Source organism: Cetorhinus maximus, chromosome 3 (genome assembly GCF_964194155.1).
Source record: "Cetorhinus maximus chromosome 3, sCetMax3.hap1.1, whole genome shotgun sequence".
NCBI classification, from domain to species: domain Eukaryota; kingdom Metazoa; phylum Chordata; class Chondrichthyes; order Lamniformes; family Cetorhinidae; genus Cetorhinus; species Cetorhinus maximus.
The window spans coordinates 202608471-202629629 of record NC_135881.1 but is presented as its reverse complement, the minus strand read 5'-3'; the positions used below and the strand labels follow the sequence as shown (position 1 = coordinate 202629629).

The window sequence follows — 21159 nt, the reverse complement described above, 5'->3', positions numbered from 1 at the left end:
CTTTGATTTTTCCTATTGAGCAGGATTTTCCTGCTCTGACACCAGCGGGCATTGTCACGGGCAGGATGGGAAAATTGGAGAGTGTCAACGGCTCTCCAGATTTTTCCCATTCTCCTCCCCCCAAACAATGCCCATTGCTGGCGGGACCGGAAAATCCCAGCCATTGTATGCAAGATGTAATGTACTAAAAACTTGCAATTTAGGATGCGACTTGTTGAAGATTTATTTTGTCCGTTTCTGTTGCCTTGGACTCAAACCTTCAATAAAGATAATTTGAATAGATTCAGGAAGCTGTGCACGCATTGAGAAAGCATAGCCTTTGTTAAGCACCTTAAAAAGACTTACAACTGCAAGCAGAAGCTGTTTTTTTCCCAACTGGAATGGTTTGCCGGAAATAAATATGCAGCTTTTTTAATATAAGGAAAGTCAATTTTCAAACAAAAAAGAGAATTGGGATGTGCTGAGAAAATTGACAGATATGTTTTAGGTCAACAAGGGGACTGATCTAATAGTTTGTCATTCATGAATTATGATCAGTGCTGTGATTGAAATTTAAATCATATTTCACTGACATTCATAATATATTCTGCCTGTACCATACACATAAATATTAATCCGGTTAGGGCATAATAGTTAATGGTATACCACAATGCAGTTTGAATGCTGCGTGAGGTTACAATCTATTTGTGATGAATTGTGGGTTTTAAGATGTCCATATTTCAGTGAATTTTCAAAGTATCTCACTAACTACATCTCTCTGAAATACAAAACATATTTAATGGTAAAGCATCATCATGTGCGTTCCTTTTAAAAAGAAAAAGCAGGTATGTCTGAATCTATTTATGGATCACATCCTCACTCTCATTCTCCACTCTTACTTTCTCCAAGCATCACTGGCTTTCCTTGCCTCTTCAAAAGTTTCATATTATCTTTGAATTTCCTCCATACTTTCACACTTCCTTTGACGTCTCATGCTATTGGTACCCTCACACATGTCCTTGACTTCTCTAATATATTTTCTTTTATTCATTTATGGGATGCGGGCATTGCTGGCCAGGCCAGAATTTATTATCCATCCCTAATCGCCCTTGAAAAGGTGGCGGTGAGCTGCCTTCTTGAACAGCTTATCCTCACCACCTTGGCTCTACCAGTGTTAATTGTTTGCTCAGTCACTACACTGTGGTCTTCTGGACGTTCTGCCTAGTTCTTTCTGTATTGCCACTTCCATTCCTGCTACCTGCCTCCCTGCATTGAAAAAGAACAACTTAAAATTAGTCTCCAAAACCAAAGTAAAATACTGCGGATGCTGGAAATTTGAAATAAAAACAGAAAATGCTGGAAATTCTGTTGGTCTGGCAGCATCTATGGAGAGAGAAACAGAGTTAACATTTTGGGTTGATGATCTTTCATCAGAATCTTCAAATGCTTAAAATCCTTCTCTTTGGCTTTGCTTTTAGTTATCTGCCTGCCCCCCACTGTTTTCCCTTTTCTCCTCCTGCACAGCATCCACTATTTTGTCTTCCGATGTTAAGTACTTTGAGTCATCTTCCAGCATGCGAAGACCATGATAGAAATACAAGTTGTTGATGGATCAGTGTTAGTAAACAAATTATTTTAATTACAATCAAATTATGTACAAATTCCTACTAAGTGTTTAATTTAATTTTCAAGTGCTTAAATGTTAATAGAAAATGACACGATGTTGCATATATTACTGAATTACAAAAGTTACATTTTTCCAAATCAGCACTATTTTGTCTGACTGTAAATGTGATGTATTCTGCTATTGTAGGTGTTATTATGCTGGTTGGCTGGCTACAGGGGAAGCACATTCTTGATATGTTCACTATTGGTGTGAGGTGAGTTAAATGTTATATATTTTAAAGGAAAAGCAGATAAACATTTGAAGCAGAGAACACAGGGCTATAGGAAGAGTGCCATGGTGTGAAGTTAGAATGAAAGAAAGAACTTGGATTTTTATAGTGCCTTTCATGACCCTGAAATGTTTACATCCAATTAAGTACTGTTGTAAAATAGAAACATGGCAACCAATTTGTGCAAAATCTAGTGATGAGACTAAAAAGCAAATCAGTTATTTTGATGAAATTGGCTGAGAGTTAAACATTGACTAAGACATCTGGAGAACTCCCCAGCCCTTTTCGCGTAATACTTTTAAGTCTACCTGAGAGTGTAGACCGGGCCTCAATTTTATGCCTCATTTGACAGGTGACATCTCTGACAGTTCACCACTCCCTCTACACTAAATATCAGGCTAGTTTGTGTGTTCAGTTCTTTGGATTGGGCCTTGAATGCACAATCTTCTAACTCAGGTGCAAGCGCTACCACTGAGCTAAGTCTGACACACAGTTAATCTTAATTGCTCTAGCAAAGAGCCAGCACAAGCACGATGGGCTGAATAACAGCAAAATTCTGCAATAAAAGTAATGTAGTTGCTCCCTAACCAGGGTGTACTTGCAATAAGGAAAGAAAACACAATGCTTACATTTTTAATCATTTTCCAGTGCACCTCCTCTGAAGGTATTGGGTGAACAGTTTCAGTCTTGACTGTTTTGCCCCACTGCTGACTGCTGTAGGCTGTCAATTAAAGAGTATCTTATTAGGCAATGTATTTTGGATTTTCACTGCCCAAAGGGATCATATACTGCCTTGAATTCTAATTTTCAGGAGAAAGGTATTGGAGATGATGATGAACAGGGAAGCAAAAACCCAGAAAAAATAATCACTAATGTTTTCCTCCTTCCAATTTCTCCCCTGCCAATTCTTCAAGTTCAAACAGAATTTTTTAATTTGGGCTCAGCTGTTCCTCAGATTATTTTAAAAGGAATTGAGAAGATTTGAAGATGGAGAAATTTATACAGTATAAACAAAAAGTGACCCTATCCTACAATGGACTGCCTTCCTTCCTTTATTTTTCAGTTTTTAGTACCTTGTAAAGCAGCAAGGTAAAAGGTGTTTTAATTCTATTCATGACTAGAGTTTAGCACAGAACGCTGTTAATGCAAACTTTACTTCATGTTTCATCTCTATAGAACGTATTTGAAATCAATTATTGTAGATATCTATAGCTATCTTAATTTGCCTATTTATTTTAGCTTGGCTGTTGCTGCAATTCCAGAGGGTTTGCCCATTGTAGTGACAGTAACGCTGGCCCTTGGTGTGATGAGAATGGTAAAGAAGAGAGCCATTGTGAAGAAACTCCCAATCGTGGAAACTCTTGGTAAAAAATAATTATGTTGAACATGAGCAGAGAAATGTCATAGTTTCAATTTACATTGATTGAAACTTTCTACCTAGTAAAATTGTTACATAATAAATATTGCGTGATTGAAAACTTGATATGGATATATTAATTGTACTATAAATGTAGAATAAGGTTACTAAATTGTTGATTGATTAAAATGTAATAATTGTTAAAGTATTGCATTTGCTGTATGCAATTGATCCTATTTCTATCCTAAACTAATTTACATTTAGGTTGTTGCAATGTAATATGCTCTGATAAAACTGGGACACTAACAAAGAATGAAATGACAGTGACTCACATTTATACTTCTGACGGGCAACATGCTGAGGTGAGAAGTATTTGTGTATCTTGAAATTGCTACTTAAGTGATATGCACAGTAAGGCATCCACTGCAATGTTCCTGTGTTCTTCCCTACTAACCAATCTTGTGGCAGCATGATACAAAGTCTATATATTTTGTGATCCGTGACCTTAACATGGAAATGCAAAATTAGGAGCTAATTGATTATATGTCATTTTAGATATGCTGTATTGAAAATATTATAACTTGAAGTTCAATAAAGTGAGCCAAAATAAATAGACTTGATTATACTGGGTATACTTGATGTTAAAAGAGAACCAATTGAATATCACAAACCTGTTCCCATATTCATTTTGTTAGAGGGCAGTTATTCACAGTTACAAGTGATGCAACTTTTGCGATTGTCTGATTTTAACATTCAAACATGAGTGAACACTAAATATTTAAATGCTTTCTGCAACCTTTTTTGAGTTGAGCTGTGAGAATTGAGAATCCTTCAAGATGTTTAATGGTGAACAAACAGGATCCAGGAGGCAAGCATTTATGCTAATTTATAATGCTTTGGTTTTCACAATTGTTCATTGGCTGTACTGTTCCTGGAAACGTGTTATGAGATTTGGCTAAACTTGCACATGTGAATATAATACTTGTGGCAAAATGTGCATGTGCAATTTTGTATGAATTTTGTTTAATTCTTTATCTAACAAAGTGCTTTTATTTTTTTTAGCTGTTTATTTGGTTTGTTTTGCAGGTTACTGGTGTTGGCTATAATAGGTATGGGGAAGTAATGATGGATGGCGAGGTGATTCATGGTTTCTCTAAGTCACCAATAACTAAAGTTGTGGAGGTATAGACATTGTTGATACATCTGTTTGAAAATTTAAATAAATATCTTGCATAATGTGTACCTTTTAACACTTTCAAGTTAATTTTCCATTTGTTTTATTGTGGAAATGTTTACTGCATAGTTTCACATCCACTTTTATTTTTTGCAGGCTGGCTGTGTGTGTAATGATGCTGTTATTCAAAATGACACACTAATGGGACAACCCACTGAGGGAGCTTTGATTGCTCTTGCCATGAAGGTGAATATTTGAGAAAACACTGACCCAGTATATTCAGACATTGTTCAGGCATTATTCAGAATATTAATTGGCATTCTTTGGCCAGGATTTTCCACGGGACCCACTGCAGGTGAGGTGGAACCCCTGCCAGAAATCCATTGACTTGCAGTGAGACCTGAAGATCGCAGCGGCGGGCGTGTGTGGAAAATCCCACCCTTTAATTCTCCTCTTCAAAGTATCCGTTGTTTTCAACAAAGGATTGTCTGGAATAAAAACAGAAAATGTTGGAAATACTCGCCTGGCCTGGCAGAATCTGTAGAGAGAGAAACAGAGTCAACACTTCTGGCCAATGACCTGCTGAGCAATTCCAGCATTTTCTGTTTATTTCAGGTTTCTAGCATCTGCAATATTTTGCTTTGTACAAAGGATTATCTGGATTGTTTTAGTCTGATTTTGCCATGAAATATATGAAGCATCACTGAGACAGCCAAATGTTTTTTGCCTAAAAGGTCCTGTTCACCCATCATCCCTGTGCTTTCTACATTGGCTTCCAGTTAAACACAACTCCACGATCTTAAAATCCTCAATCTCATTTTCAAATCCCTCTATTGCCTCACCCCTCCCTAACTTTGTACTCTCCTCCAGCCTTACAATGGCCTGACTGTGCTTCTCCAATTCTAGCTTCTTGGGTATCCCCGATTTTAATTACTCCAACATTGGGGACTGTGCCTTTGGCAGCCTAGGCTATAATCTCAGGAAATTCCCCCCAAAACCTCTCAACATCTGTATCCTTAAAGATGTTCCTTAAAGCCTACTTTGACCAAGCTTCTGGAAATCAACCCTAATATCTCCTTGTGTAGCTTGGTGTCAAATTTGATTTGATTTCCTATGAAGTGCTTTGGGGCGCTAAATAAATACAAGTTGTTGGACCACAATTCTGGTTAAAGACTGAAAGCAGGGTTATCTATTGCATGTGTTGTATCTGCAAAATGTGACAGACTTACTTTTTTGCCACTGTGCCCGAGTAGTAATTTTCAGATTATGGAAATCATGAAAGCATGATAGAGATGCCAATTTCTGTCAGTTTGGTTAGGAGGCTAGCTTAATGAAACTCCCGAAACAATTTACAAAATTCCGGTTCCATTTATTGAAGTAACTGGTAGTTCAAAATAGTGAAAAGTGCTATTAACGGGATACCTTATTTGCATACATTTACATTTACACACACATGTTTACATCTGCCAGTCTGCAGACTTTTTATCCAATATCCAGTTCTATCTATATGGACTTGATTTATATGATTTCCATATAGACTGGACAGTTTTTAAAAAGTTAAAATCTGCTGATTTGACAGTCAGATACTTTTCTCTCATTGTCGTGATTTTTTGAATACAATTTCTATGTTAGCAGTAGACTTGTGTAAAAATAGGCAGGCTGTTTTTCCAACTTTTTTTGCTTTGATGCTGTGAAGGTTGCACAATCATCTTGTCACTTTGTCTTTTTCTTTATGGTTGTATTTCAGAATATTAATAATGAGAATGCATGTCCCAGATACCTAATGAATTACGCACTTTTTAATTAAGTAAATAGTAGGTGGATACTTTGCCAAATAAAATACAGTACTTAGCAAAGTTGCTATGAGGATGAAGATTTAATTTTAAATAATTAATTAAAAGTTAATTTTAATCTTCAGTGTACTAATAGACTACAAATGTGGAACAACTTACAATATAGCATATTAAAGGTTAATAGCATTTGATCCTGTGGGAGGAAGTCATAAAAGGCTTTTCTTTAAAACTGCAAGTACGTTTCGGTTGTATGTTGGATGTTCAGTAGGCCTCATGAAGAGGTTCTGAATCTTGTATGGTAAAATATTGTGTTTATTGATAACACGTAACAATGTACATAGATAGAGTCCAAGGTAGGAGCTAACTCCATGCTTGCTTCTACATGGGTCTCAGTCCAGTCCACAACACACTTATAATGCACCTTCCCCCAGGTTTTCACCTAATGTATTTACATCACCATTGTACTGCCCTTTCTCCCCGCTGCAAGTCTGCAGCTTTACAGATTCAGGTGGTCTGGAGGTTTGACGATTCTTCCAGATCTTCTTCTGATTACATTTAGAAGAGTTGTAGGCTCTGTTGATTTGGGAAAGCATTGTTAATTCAGAGGTTGTGTTGTAGATTGTCTTTCTGGTACATGGTTGTCTTTTAATTCTCTTTTTCCACTCCTTGGAGTTGAACCTCCTTGTCAACTCTCCACTTAGTCTGCGTGAGGGCCTCTGGCTTATCCAGTTCTTTACGGAGAGAATGTTCACTTCGTTTGTTCTTGGTATGAACCGGTGTTTCTTTTTATATTTGGGCCACCATGATCTTCTAGGAGCTGAAGGTGTCACTCCCTGTCATGTGGATGTGTCTTATCTGTGGGTTCACCTTGCAGTTTAGCCTTTTTCACGAAATCGTGTTCCTTCGTGTGCTTCCATGCCTCACTGAGGTGTGCTTCAGCGAGTTGATGGCTGCTCCCTTGCTCCAGCAACACCTTGCAGCTGGGTGTGTTGGCCGGGGGTTGCAGCATCTGTGCCGTCGTGTTTAGAGGTATTGGGACAGCAATGGCTGGAGCCTGAAGTTGGGGCTCATCTCGATGTTGCTGGTCACCTTGTTTGTCTTCCACTCGAGGCACTGTCATATCTGAATATTTGGCTGGTCTGACGAAAGATAAGCTTTTGCTGCCTGCAAAGAAATTGGTCAAACTGACTCTGCGAAGAGTGAAGGCAGTTCTGAGCTGAAGTCCCAGTCAAGAGCACCCTTACTGGTGGGCCTCTTGGGAGCTTACAAGTTCTGTGTAATTGACTGCAGAGGTTGATTTGACATCTTCTGCCGTTTTAAGAAAGTTAAGAGCAACACAGACATCACTTCTCTGAAAAGAAAAGGATTGGTTATGGATGACGTAGATGACTTCAAATATCTGCTGGCTGCCATCCCTTAATGGTTCCAGAATCATGCCTATAACCGGAAGTCAGATCCCCCTGAGCTCACAGAGTGGTGTTCTGTCATTTGTAGCCAGAGATGTCTCAGCCACAGTTCTTTGTCTGCGAGAACTGTAACACTGACTCCCATGTCCAATTTAAAGTTGGTGAGGTGACCATTCACTGAGATGTCTGCGTTACAAGAAGAAAATCCAGGACCCTTGTCCTCACCCAAGAAGTATGGTTGGGTCTCTTCCTGGCATGGTACCTCAATCTCATGAATTGTCTTGGGATCCTCTGCAAGTCTGGGTGTTTTAGCTTTGCATAGCTTTCTGAAGTTCCCCAGGCAGTTGCAATTAAAACACTGTGCCGAGATTGCTGGGTGTTGGTACTGTACCTAGTCCCACATTAACTCTTGGTATGCCAGATACCTTTATGCTGCAATTTCTACCTCACCATGTCTCAACTGTTTTTAAAAGTTTGCGTTTTCATTTTTTACATTAAGACCATCAATGAATATCTGGGGTGGTGTGGCTGTTGTAATTTTTTCTCCAGCTTTCTTCTCCCGCTTTTTGCTGGAGTACTGTTTCAGGTGGTGCCTACCCTTTAACACCTTAACCCAAACAGCCATTGTTCATATTCAAGTCTGGAAATTAAGTGCCAGCAGTCTGTTGTCTAGAGGGCATTGCAGTCAAGACAATGCTATCTTCACGTGATCTCCACATGCTTGCACATTTATAAGAGGTTTCTGAATAATGGTCATGTGCTGCAGTCCTGACCAGTTTTTCCTTCCAGAGCCCTGTGGTGCTTTGGCCTGTTGTCTGAGGAAACAATTTAAATATTTAGCCCAGATAGGAAACTTACTGTGTCATCAGTATATAGTATACAGGTGTGAGTCATTGGCCTTTGAAGCTGGCATCTGCTCCCTCGAAATTATGTAGGGCCTGTGTATTGTTCGCCTCCATAGTTCATAGCACCCTCGCCTTTGAATCAGAGGGTTGTGGGTTCATGTCCCACTTCCGGAAACCAAGAACTGTGATTGTACTCGAACGAGTTGCAATCTGTGACTGTTGATAACTCGAAAGAGTTCCATAAAAAGGTAAAGGAATTCTTTAACTGAAACATGGTTTTAAGTTGTTATATTATTTAGCTATGCTATATTATAAAGATAAGTGTACCGATGTATGTTATCCAATATGATAGAGCACGAGTACTTTGCTGAAATAGCGTTTGGTCCAACAACTCAACTCAGCTTTGTACTGTGTGAGCACTTTCCAATTAAAACAGACAAGTTTTTATGTCTCCGTTATACTTCAGGCAATTGTCTCCAGGAATTATTTTAGAGCATTTATTAAATTTCTTTTTGTGGCAGTTTGGTAATTCAGTACAGTAGATTAATGATGTATGTTCATATTGCACATCATTAATGAGTAGTTGTAAAATTAATTCCATCAAATTTAATTTCACCTCAAAAGATTTTAGATCAATTTAATGTAGAGGAATCTGAGTCTTTCTGGGATTTGATGCTTTTTTTCATTTTTTTTAGTAAGTAAAAGATTAGCCTTCACAGAAAATATGCTCTACTGTGGATGCTGGAAATCTGAAATAAAAACAAAGACCAGGAAATACTCAGCAGGTCTGGTAGGACCTGTGGAGAGGGAAACAGAAGGCTGCATTTTGTGGTTGGGGTGTAGGCCCCCTGTCCCCCACCACTAACCTCCCAGATGGAAAGTCAGTGGAGGCCAACTCATTCCATGCCAGCCCCTCACCCATAACACTGCTGCGGGATAAATTAATCGAGATTGGGACTTTTGCTTCTCTCTGAGGAGGAAGCCCTGCCCTTGGGATCTGTCAGCCACTTGGGCTCCAGCAGTCCAGGCAGCACCAAGAGTTCATTAGTGAGTGTTGCCGGGACTGCAACCAGTCCCAAGAAGCTGGCCCAATGGATCCCGGAACAAGGTAAGCACAGGGTATTGGGTCGGGAGGGCTTGGCCAGCTTAGGGAGTGGGTTAGGGGTGTTGGGTTTGGAGAGCAGATGAGTAGGAAGAAAGGCGGGGTACTATATTGGGGGGGGCTTCCCCCAATGCGCAAAGGGCAGCCTCCCAAAGATAGTACCCGCCTTTCTTCTGCCTTTTTAAAAACTTTCATGGCCTCCAAACTCCTGCCTGACTGCCCAAGCCAGCTGTATTATGGCACAGTCAGCATATTATCGGGCCAATTGTTAACAAGCACAATTGACCCTTATTTATTTACATATGGCAGCAGGCTGCCAATTTTGGTGCCCACCCACCTACCATGTTATAGGGGTCAGCTCAAGGGTGGGTAGAAAGGTGGTGGGCAGGGTACCTGTCCTATTTGGCGTGCTCCTGCCGAAAACACGCCTAGCGGGGGCACGTAAAATCCAGCCCAGAGTTAATGTTTCAAATCTGACTCGAAACGTTAACTCTGTTTCTCTTTCCACAGACGCTGCCAGACCTCCTGAGTGTTCCCAGCACTTTGTTTTTACTCACCTTTGGTATTAGTGATGTAAAGGCATAGTATGCATTAATTGGTTTTGCGCGACAGGAAAATTGTCAGCACCTTGAATTACTACCACTGTAGGGGATTGTAAATGTCTGAGATTAACATGGGTAGTTTCCTCCTTGGAGAGTTTAGTTCTTGGGGTTTGTGGCAATCCTGCACTGGAATTTATTGACTTGTAATCAAACCTTTAAAAGAAATGTTTGTTTCACTGCTTGATTTGGTTTCACCCATTTTATAGCATGGGTTTCATTGCCAAGTAGTTTATTTGTGATAATATGTGTACAGGATGGAAAATTGTAACATTCCCGCAAGCATTTATGAACTGACTTGAATAACTAGAGATGCACATTTTGCACGAGTTGTGTGAAGTTCTGAAATTCATCCTTTTCCTAAGATCGATGTATACTGCTATAAAATTTATCGATAAATTTCATGGACCTTCTCCTCAGCTTCATGGATTCTATGCAGGTGATGAAAAATACATAGGATACAGTGATAAATAAGACACTTGCTGTATGTTGTAAATTTATAGCATTTTTCCTTTGCCACACCTTTTATGGAGGTAGAAACCCCTGCTGGGACACATTTCCACATGTGGTAGCCTCTGGTCTTGTCCAAGTGATTGTTGTTTCTGTTTGAGCTGACAGTGAGAATTACTAATTATGTGGGCTGTAGTTGAGCTGAAATTTGTACCTACCCCATGTCCACACATGGTTAGAGCCTGCAGGGGCTTAGATTCAGGACCAAGAACTGTGGCTACTATTCCTCCCGCTTTCCTAGGGGCAAGTGTTTAAGTGATGCTCCAGCTGCAGTCACCAAATACAGCATAGATCAGGGATTGAACTAGGAGCCTTCTTAGTGCACTACTGAGCCTCAAAACTATGTGATTTAAATTGATTATTCATATCTCTGTTTTAATCCACTTGATTCACTCTGAGATAAATCTTAAACAGAAGGAGAAAATGCTGGAAATGCACTGTAACTTTATTATCATTACGAATCAAGTTGATTATATAGTTATGCTTATGTGCCAAGTGAAAGGTATTTAAGTGATTCATATCTTTTTTTCTTATAGATGGGTCTGGAAGGTCTCAAACAGGATTATGTGAGACGAACTGAACATCCATTTACCTCAGAGCAGAAATGGATGGCTGTCAAGTGTGTGCACAGAGTTCAGCAGGTTAAATATACTTTATTCTAGACAACGCTTAATCAAACCATTATACTAAAGAATCAACCTATTGCAACATTCTGTCATGGAGATAGCCATAATGCCTGTTGTTTAATATTTTAGATCTTCATCCAGTGGTCAAATAATTTTAACTATTGTTATGAAACTATAATAATTTTCATAATATTATTGTGGGTTATTGTAAAGTAGGTTTATAGGAGTGAGTATGGTTGAATCTGTGTGTGATTTAATTGAGTTGGAGTCAGCTAGACTACAAGCTTGAAATTATCAAAAGGAGCTAGGTAAAAAAGGATACTTGAAATGCTAATGAGTAAACAGGAATGAGGTCTTAGCATATAATGTGTGAAGGAAATTTGCATTTTTAGATGAGTGAAGGAGTTGTTTGGATTTCAAAGGGATGGTAGGATGTTTACGACTGGCAAGATAAGGACAAGCAGTGTGTTTATTTTTCCCAAAAGGAAAGAGATCATATTGGCAATATGAAAGATTTTTATATTATGGGAAAAGTAAATTTGGAAAGACATATGAAATAATAGAATTTACAGCTTAAAGAGAGAGAAACATATATAAAGGAGGAATGAAAGACCATGTCAGCGGGCCATATAAGACCTAACAGGAGTGGGTGAAACAGCCTGGAAGAAGCCTTCATGCATTTTTGCAAAAGTCTGCTGTGTCCAGTAACTAAACTTGGAGAAAAGCCTTTGGAATTCCACTGCCGAGTGGGTGCTGTGGTAATTTGTTGGCTTGCTTTTTAAATTTAAAATCTATTTTGGACTGATGCCTTAAAGGAGTGTGTAGTTGGGAGTCAGGTTAACTAGGAATTTTGGGATTTGTTATAGTATTAAGTAACTGTAATCTTTTGTATGTGCTTGAAATCTTTTGTTAATAAATGTTTTAATTTAATTTCTAAAATCTCTAAAGGGTGTTAGTGGACTTGTTGCTTCTGAATTCAATGCATGCATCTCGTAATAAATACAAAGTGCAAAATCATTATGGATAGCATGGCCAAATTTCCCTTGTGGATTTGGTCTGCCTGGCACACATCACCTGCCACATCATAATACTATTATGTCTAATGTAAATAGCAATTCTTCCCTGTACCCATCTCCCAAAAAAACTTTGAATCCTGGAGTGCAGCAATTTAAAGAGTCTCATTAACAATAACTAATGGCATTTGTTTTAAACCTGTAATTCGCATTTACTTTTTACAGATGTTTTTGGATTTTCTGCAAAATTCTATAGTAATTGATTAGAATTGTAGAGAGGAGACCATTAAATATAAAAAAGCTTAAATTTGTATAACGTTTTTCACAACCTCAGCATGTTCCCAAGTGCTTAACAGCCATTGAAGTACTTTTGGAGTGTAGTCATGGTTGTCATAATGTGGGTAACAGCAACCAATTTGCACACAAGAAGGTTCTGTAAACAACCATGAAATAATGACTACTTTAACTGTTTGGTCGTATTGGTTGAAGGATAAGTGCCGGGACACCAGAAAATCTCCCCTGTATTACTTCTTTTAGTGCCATGGGATCTTTTGCATCTCATCTGAAAGCCATGGCCACTGAGTGCAGCACTCGCTATAGCAGTGCCAGCCAAAATTATGTGCTCAAGTTCTAGAGTGGGTTTTGAACCCAAAACTTTGTAATTCCATGGTATGATTGCTACCACTGAGCTGACACCTAAAAACATTTCCCACTCTCCATCTGGTTGATGTCAAAGGAAAGTTTCTTTGTGCTTTAAGAAATGAAGTAATTGGACAAAGATTTTTTTTTAAGTGTTGTATTTAACGATACACTGCATAGTTTGTGGTTTGATTGTTGGTGCAACAGTGTGATAAGAATTTTCAAAGTGTTAATGGAATGTGATAGGATTTGATCATACAAAAAATATTGAATGGAAATGATGTAAATACTGTTCAGATTCAATATTGCAGGTTTAAGTTTTGGAGTGCAGTTGTTTTATTGCAAACCAGGATCATTGTTTCTCCCTTACCCGTGGAAGGGGATAAGCAATCAATTAAATCATTTGCTGGCATAATGTAATTCTATACTCAGTGAAAACTCTACAGGACTTTTAAAAAAAATCTTTGTTCCAATAACAATGTAGATCTACTTATGTTATAGTCTATAATTTGGCCTTTTAGTATAATTAAATTATTTCCGATTATTCAGCAATAAAATAAGCTTGGGCAGAACTACAAGAAATTAATTTTCCTGGGCTGTAGTTTTTGCTAAGGATCAGCTTTCAGTGCTTGTAATGGCCAAAGCTGAATTGTATTCATTTCCTCCCTTTATTTCTGGTGCTCCCAATTTTGCATTCTTTTTCTGGGTTTAATGAAACTTATCACAGTTTCAATTTAATCTCAAATTGCAGAATTGTATGAGGTAAACCTTGACAGCAGTGCTAATCGAAAACAGAGACTATTAATGTAAAATCAGAGGAATTGAAGTTGCAATTACCACTATCAGGAGATTTTAGCCTCAAATTTAATGCCAAGACCTAGTTATAATTCCTATTTTCCATTTCCTGCCCACAACCAGCCACACTGGCAGGCTGACCAGCTGCTGGACAAGAAAACTATTAGCAAAAGACCCTTGAGGGTGGTCCCTGACAATTCTGATCAAGGGCAGATCAAAGATTGGGGCATGGCGGCAGTGAGGTGAAGTTGATCGCAGGCAGGTGGGAGATTGGGGTTTGGTGAGGTTGGCACAAGGAGGGGTGTAGTGAACCCTAGCATTGTTTGGGGGTTGGAGGGAGTGGGGTCAAGTCGATCATGGGACAGGCTGGAAGTTGGGGTTAAATGGCCGGAGGGGAGATTGATCATGGGGAGGATGCCGATTGTGGGGCAGGTTGAAGTTTGGGTGTTGGAACGGAGGAGGCTGCCGATCATGAAGTGGGGGGAAGAGAGGCTGCCAGCAGCAAAAGGAAGGCCAAACCTTTGTTTGAATTGCCAGGGGAAGTAGTTCTGCTCCTCCTGACCCACAAGGAGTGCAATGAAAAGCAGTTGTCGTCTTCAGCCAGCAGTTCTTTAGTGGCTGGTTTCTCGACCTCTGGGACGCTGCGGCAGGTATAAAATTTATTTCAGACTCCAAATTGCCTGATTTCAGTATGATAATGAAGTGCCCAACCTCTCCCAGGAAGGAACACATACACACGCCTTGTAACCTGCCACCATATAAAAAAAAAACCAATGGTCAAGTAAGGGGTGGGCTGGGGATGTGTTCCCCGTTTTTAGGATTTACATATTGATCAAAGTATTGCGCTTGTTCCATGACCCGAGTACATGTCAAATGGCATGTCAACGGAAATGTTTTCAATTAAGTCATTTTTGAAAACACTATTGAAGTAAGGTTACTTTAAGACTGCTGCAAGCACACAAGCATAAGAAACCTGCCTGAGTCAGTTTGGTTGTTTAGCTCATAGTGGCACTGAGAATTGATGTTTCTTTTAGGTAATAATCAAAAAAATGCCATGTACCACCTTAAAGTTGTTGAAACTAATTGCAAGCTGTCATGATAGCTGTACATTCACAAATTTCTTTCTGTTCAGGATAAAGAGGAGATTTATTTTATGAAAGGGGCTTATGAGCATGTAATTCAATTTTGCTCAAGCTACAACAGCCACTCGCAAACTCTGCCACTCACCCAGCAACAAAAGGAGTTGTATCACCAGGAGAAAACTTACATGGGCACTGCTGGACTCCGAGGTAATGCTTTTGTTTAAAGTAGGAAACCATTCTTCTGTGCACAGAGCAATATGGTTACGTGTAATTATGTAGAAAACCAAGTGTTGACCTCTCTTTTTCAGCCTCTTGTTGCACCCATACACTTAAACAATTTATGCATTTTAAGGTAGAAAAATGCAGATTTATCTCTTGTAACTAACGCCCTTAAAGCTATTGGCATTACATCAAAGGAGTGAGATTTTACCGAGCAGGAGTGGGGAAAGCAGAATGAGGACCAGACATTTTCAGACAAATGTTCCATTTGGCCAAGGTCAGAGACCAACCATATACCCAGAATGATATCTAATACCAAAGAAGTATAGGACTGCCCCCACCTTCTGACCTGAGTCCTGTTATCAGCACAGGTTGCATTAAGTATTGTGCTTCCAGACAAACTGTGCATATTATTAGTGCATATTTAAATTGCCTCATTAATGTTCAGTGTAAACAAGGTAAAATCTATATATCTTATGTCCCTGATTCAACACATGTGTCAAGAATGGAACATTGGACCCAAATCTTTCACAGCCACTGTTAGATATAGAATAGAGCAAAGCAGCATATATGAACTAATTTCCATGTTGTAGGAACGAAATAGAATTAAGAAACAAATGCTTTTGTAAAACTAAACAAAAAATGTTTGAAAACATTGTGTAGATCTGATGATTTGATTCTTATGTAACCTAAGCTCTTACAAAAGTGCACTTCAATGATCTGGAATATCGTTTAAAATAGTTTGTGGTCTCATTTTGTAGTATTTTTCCCCAAAACTCTGAAGGCTAAGGACAGTAATTCATTTCAATTTTTCTGTTTGAGATGAAAAGGCTCGATACATTACCCTCTGCCAAAACCGTTTACTGGTCCAGGATCATCTTGAACAGTATAGTTAAGCCACTGCTTTTCTGCACTACCAACTATCCCTCCTCATGTGTCCCATGCACTCTCACCTTAACAATGAATGCAAAGAGTTCATGGATCTCTTTATCACTTTGATTAGGGCCATCTGTTTAGTTGCCTCTGCTGTTTCCCCTGCCTTCCAGCTTTCATTTACTCACCAAGCCGACCCTCCCCCCGACCTCTGCCCTAGCCATGACCCTGCCTCTTTATCCAGTTTCTCTCTCAGCAGCTGTTGCTCTCGCTTGATGCACTGTTACCTATCCAGTCGTTGCCACATCATCATCAGCAATGCCTTCTCTTTCTGTCTCCTTCACCATTACATTGTGTCTCCCAGGAATCTATCTTTGGTTACCTCCTCTCCCTCATCTATATGCTGCTTATTGGCAACAACATTCAAAGTCATTCTTTCAAGATTCCAAAAAGCTGCCGAAGACACCTGGCTGTACTTCTCCATCATGTCCCTTGACACACTCACTGCCTATGTTTTCAGCTTGCTTATTCGACATCAGGCTTGAATGAATTGCAGTTTTTTTCCAGTCAAACATTGGGAAGATCAAAGCCATCATTTTCAGTTCCACCACTAGCACTGTAACTTTGCCAACTCTGTCCCCTTCCTGGCCACTGCTGAAGGTTGAATTACACTCCTCATAACCTCGACGTCCTATTTGATCCTGTGGTGAATTTCCAACCCTGTTTCTTTTCGATCACAAACACCATCTCGTTCCACCATCAAAACGTCATCCGTTTCTGTCATTGCCTCAGATCATCTGCTGTTGAAACCCTCACCCACATCTTTCACCTCCAGACTTATCTGTTCAAATTCTGTCCTTGGCAGCCACCCTTCTTCTGTTCTACCCACCACATCAACTTTTAAGCCTATTCAATACTGCTGCCTGTATTCTATCTGCAGTAAGTCCTACTCACCCATTGCTCTTATCCTTGCTGATTTACATTGGCTACTGATCTCTCCTGTTTAAAATTATATCCTTGTGCTTAAATCCCTTCATGACCTTTCCCTTCCCTACCTCTATAACCTCATTCAGCCCTACAACCTTCTAGAATGTCTTCCCGCTTTGACCCCTTGTGCACGCTCTCTCCCATTGCCACATGATTGATGGCAATGTCTTCAGTCATTTAGGCTCCATACTCTAGAATTCCCTCACTGAACCTAAAACCTCTGTCTTTCCACTAATCTCTCCTTCTTTAAGCCAGTCTCTTTGACCAATGTTTTTGTCACCACTCCTAATGTCTTCACTTTTGGTTTGACATCTATTTTTGTCTGTTACACCTCTTTGAAGCACCTTGGGCAATTTTTTTACTTTAAAAGCACTGCATAAATGGCTATGAACGGCAGTTTGTTTTTATCTGGCTGCCAAGTTTTTTTTTAATGTTCATATTTCTAATAACTAAATTAAAGTAAATGAGTTGAAGAAGGTTCCAAGCTGATTCTTGGTCTATGCTGAGTAAGCTGATCTCAGCTATGGCATCTAAAATGGCACTAAAGTTGGTCATGTCACCGGAGTTAATGAGAGCAAAATCAGTGTGATTTCTTAATCCTGGTGTCTATCTAGTGATTCCTGCAGGAAGCATGTATATGTGGTTATCAGGTGTTGTCCCTGAAGGTGGGTAGGCTACTAGCATGCTCTGTCAAACAGCATGCCAAAAGATGATCAGATGCTTGTGGAACTGTACTCCAGCAAGGCGATAACATTTTAGGGAGAGGGAAGGGGAAATAAATCAGCAAGTGAAGAAGTTGACTTTTGAAAAAGTACATTGTTGCAAATAATCTATTAGTAATGTTTTTAATAATTACATCTGATGTGATGAGATCATTTATTTAAGAATTGCACAGCATTTAGAACAGTTCTAAATAATGTTGATGTAGGAAATGCATAGTAAGAAATCATACCTAACTACTTAGTATTCAGAATTCTTGAAATGATAAATGTATGTGTCTGTAATAATGGGTTTTCACTGATGGAGGAAACCTGAACAGTCTGAAGTTGCATCTTGTATCATTTGCCAGGAATGCAAACAAAATTACTTTTGTGGTAAAAGCACTCATGCTGTTACTCTGGCAAGAAGGGACAATATTATAAGAATTGATGTAATCTATAGCATGTCACTTAGCGGATATACAATTGGTGCAAGCTCGTTTACATTTGAGAGAATCATTTTTATTCAGCGATGATGCATAAATCTGTCATGACAATCTATGTAGAAATGTTGCAACTAGCAAATTGTGTTTGGCATTCTCTCCATCCAGTTCTTGCTTTAGCATCTGGACCTGAACTTGGACAACTCACGTTCCTGGGGCTGGTGGGAATGATCGATCCACCGAAGTCAGGTGTAAAAGAAGCAGTTGCTACACTGATCAACACAGGAGTTGTAATCAAAATGGTCACTGGAGATTCACAAGAGACAGCAGTTGCTATAGGTAATCTAATGGTTCAATGTTGGTACCAAAAATTATAGCTGGGAGGTAGTGTTCTGAAAGATGCACTTTAACACAATGATTATGTTTTCTGTTTTAACATGTCTCTATTAATTTCCTATTTCGTCCACATTGTCAAATATTATTAGCATTGTTATACCCCAATCTGACTTTTCCTGCAGATAACACATTTTCCTTGGGTTATCATGCAAATTGTTAGTCTGAATTAATTTAATCAGGAAACAGTACGGAAATGGGTTTCCACACTATTCTTTTGTGTTCTCACTTGTATGTATGCAAACTTTTTTTTAAGGTAAGTTTAGGCTTCCCTGGTGGGCTGGTGGGTAGAGGCACTAAAACCTTGTTTGTCCTTCGAGGTGAAGATGATCTTGTTCATCATCTAGGATGTTTGGTAGGGTTCTGGTGGGTACATGGGTGACTGTGAAGGCCACATTGCACCCAGAAGGTTCTGATGCAAATAGGTCAGGATACAGCAGGCGATCAAGTTGGATGAGTTGCTGGCTCTCCTTGCATTTTCTCTTTGCCTCTGATATACGTTTGCTTTCAAAGGAAGCCGTACTGTTATTTTTTATTTATCGCCAGGTGCTGTGATCCTAGGCGAGCTTCTCCCAGGACTCAAAGATTATATCCAAACTCCTAAGTGAAGCCTTCAGAATGTCCTTGTAGTATTTCCTTTGACCGCCATGAGAGTGTACCCCAGTCTCAAGCTCTCCATACAAGATTCACTTTTGTACGCGAGTGTCAGGCACTCTGGCTACATGACCACAACTTAATTGTGACTGTCTCAATATGGGGTAGATACTTGGGCATGCCAGCTTGGGTGGGCACCTCAGTGTCTGGTATTTTGTCCTGCCATCTGATTTCCAGAAGCTTCTGAAGACAGCTCGAGTGAAAATGGCTGATCTTGTTGGCATGATGCTGGTACGCAGTCCTAGCCTCACATGCTTACAACAGAGTGGCAGGATTGTTGCTCGAGAGACTTTCTACACAATGTATCTCTAAGCAGCACAATGAAGAGCGCGGAAGGGCATGCCAGGAGCAGCACCAGGCATACCTAAAAATGAGGTGTCAACCTAGTGAAGCTACAACACAGGACTACTTGCATACCAAACAGCATAAGCAGCAAGCGATAGACAGAGCTAAGCGACTCCACAGCCAACAGGTCAGATCTAAGCTCTGCAATCCTGCCACATCCAGTCGTGGATGATGGTGGACAATTAAACAATTTGCTGGGGGAGGACACTCCACAGATATCCCCATCCTCAGTGATGGAGGAAGCCCAGCATACCAGTGCAAAAGATAAGGCTGAAACATTTGCAACAATCTTCAACCAGAAGTGCCGAGTGGATGATCCATCTTGGTCTCCTCCGGAGGTTCCCAGCATCACAGGTGGCAGCCTTCAGCCACTTCGATTCACTCCACGTGATAACAGGAAATGGCTGAAGGCACTGGAAGGCTATGGGCTCTGACAATATTCCAGCAATAGTACTGAAGACTTGTGCTCCAGAACATGCTGTGTCCCTAGCCAAGCTGTTCCAGTACAGGTAAAACACTGGCATCTAGCCAGCAATATGGAAAATTCCCCAGGTATGTCCTGTCCACAAAAATCAGGACAAATCCAACCCCGCCAATTACTGCCCCGTCAGACTACTCTTGATCACCAGTAAAGTGATGGAAGGGGTCATGAACAGTGTTATCAAGCAGTACTCAGTTTATATTTCACCCCTCTCCTAACTATACTTCAGTTCTGTGGAAGGATCATGTTGGACTCGAAACGTCAACTCTTTTCTTCTCCACCGATGCTGCCAGACCTACTGAGTTTTTCCAGGTAATTCTGTTTTTGTTTTGGATTTCCAGCATCCGCAGTAGCTTTTTGTTTTTATCTCTGCTTGATTGGCATCCCATCCACAAACATTCACTCTCTCCATGACTGGCGCACATTGGCAGCAGTGTGTACCATTTACAAGATGCTGTGCAGGAACTCACCAAGGCTTAGACAGCACCTTCTAAACCCACGACCACCTAGAAGAACAAGGGCAGCATACACATGGGAACACCACCACCTGGATGTTCCTCTCAAAGCCACACACCTTCATGGCTTGGAAATGTATTGCCTTTCCTTCACTGTCACTGAGTCAAAATCCCAGAACTCCCTCCCTAACAGCACACTGGGTACCTACACCACATGGACTGTAGCTCACCACACCTTCTCAAGGGCAGTTAGTGATGGGCAATAAATGCTGGCCTAGCCAGCAACACCCACATCCCATGAATGAATAAAAAACAAAACCAAGCCCAGAATCAAACTGGTTTCATTCCTTATTTGTGCTGAATTAGTTAATCGCAGACACGGCAGCATTTATGTGCTTGAATTAGCCTCAGTACCCCTGAGCCTTGCGGGGGGGGGAAAGCAACTAGCCCAATTTTTTCCTCTCTAACCAAGAGTGAGTTAGGCCAGTTTTTTGCCTGTACTGCTATTCTGTCTCAAATCAGCTAACATTGTACAGACTGTGGATCAAACCTGGAATCTGCCTGGTAGTTACTACTCACTCTTAAACTGACTTGGGGAATACAGGAACAATTCCGAATATAGGCAGAAATATTGATGTTGAATAATAAGTTAGCTCCCCACTGCATATTTTTAAATAAAATATTATATGTCCATGTAATGAGAAATATTTGCGATTTGAACATATAGGAAGGACATCAACCCCACCCTCTGTGGTCATGCAATCCCCTGAGAAAGAACCTTAGACCAAATTAGGTA

At 39.9% G+C, this 21159-nt stretch overlaps 1 protein-coding gene across 1 annotated transcript in view; it reads left to right on the top strand.

Moving 5' to 3' along the window:
* atp2c1 (ATPase secretory pathway Ca2+ transporting 1) overlaps window positions 1-21159 on the top strand; it is a 96809-nt gene that overhangs the window by 59793 nt on the left and 15857 nt on the right. Inside the window, exons 11-18 of the mRNA XM_078539623.1 lie at window positions 1793-1859; window positions 3114-3238; window positions 3496-3593; window positions 4318-4413; window positions 4562-4651; window positions 11197-11301; window positions 14866-15022; window positions 18204-18374. Of these exons, the coding sequence (XP_078395749.1) occupies window positions 1793-1859; window positions 3114-3238; window positions 3496-3593; window positions 4318-4413; window positions 4562-4651; window positions 11197-11301; window positions 14866-15022; window positions 18204-18374 (909 nt within the window). The remainder of the gene's footprint in view (window positions 1-1792; window positions 1860-3113; window positions 3239-3495; window positions 3594-4317; window positions 4414-4561; window positions 4652-11196; window positions 11302-14865; window positions 15023-18203; window positions 18375-21159) is intronic.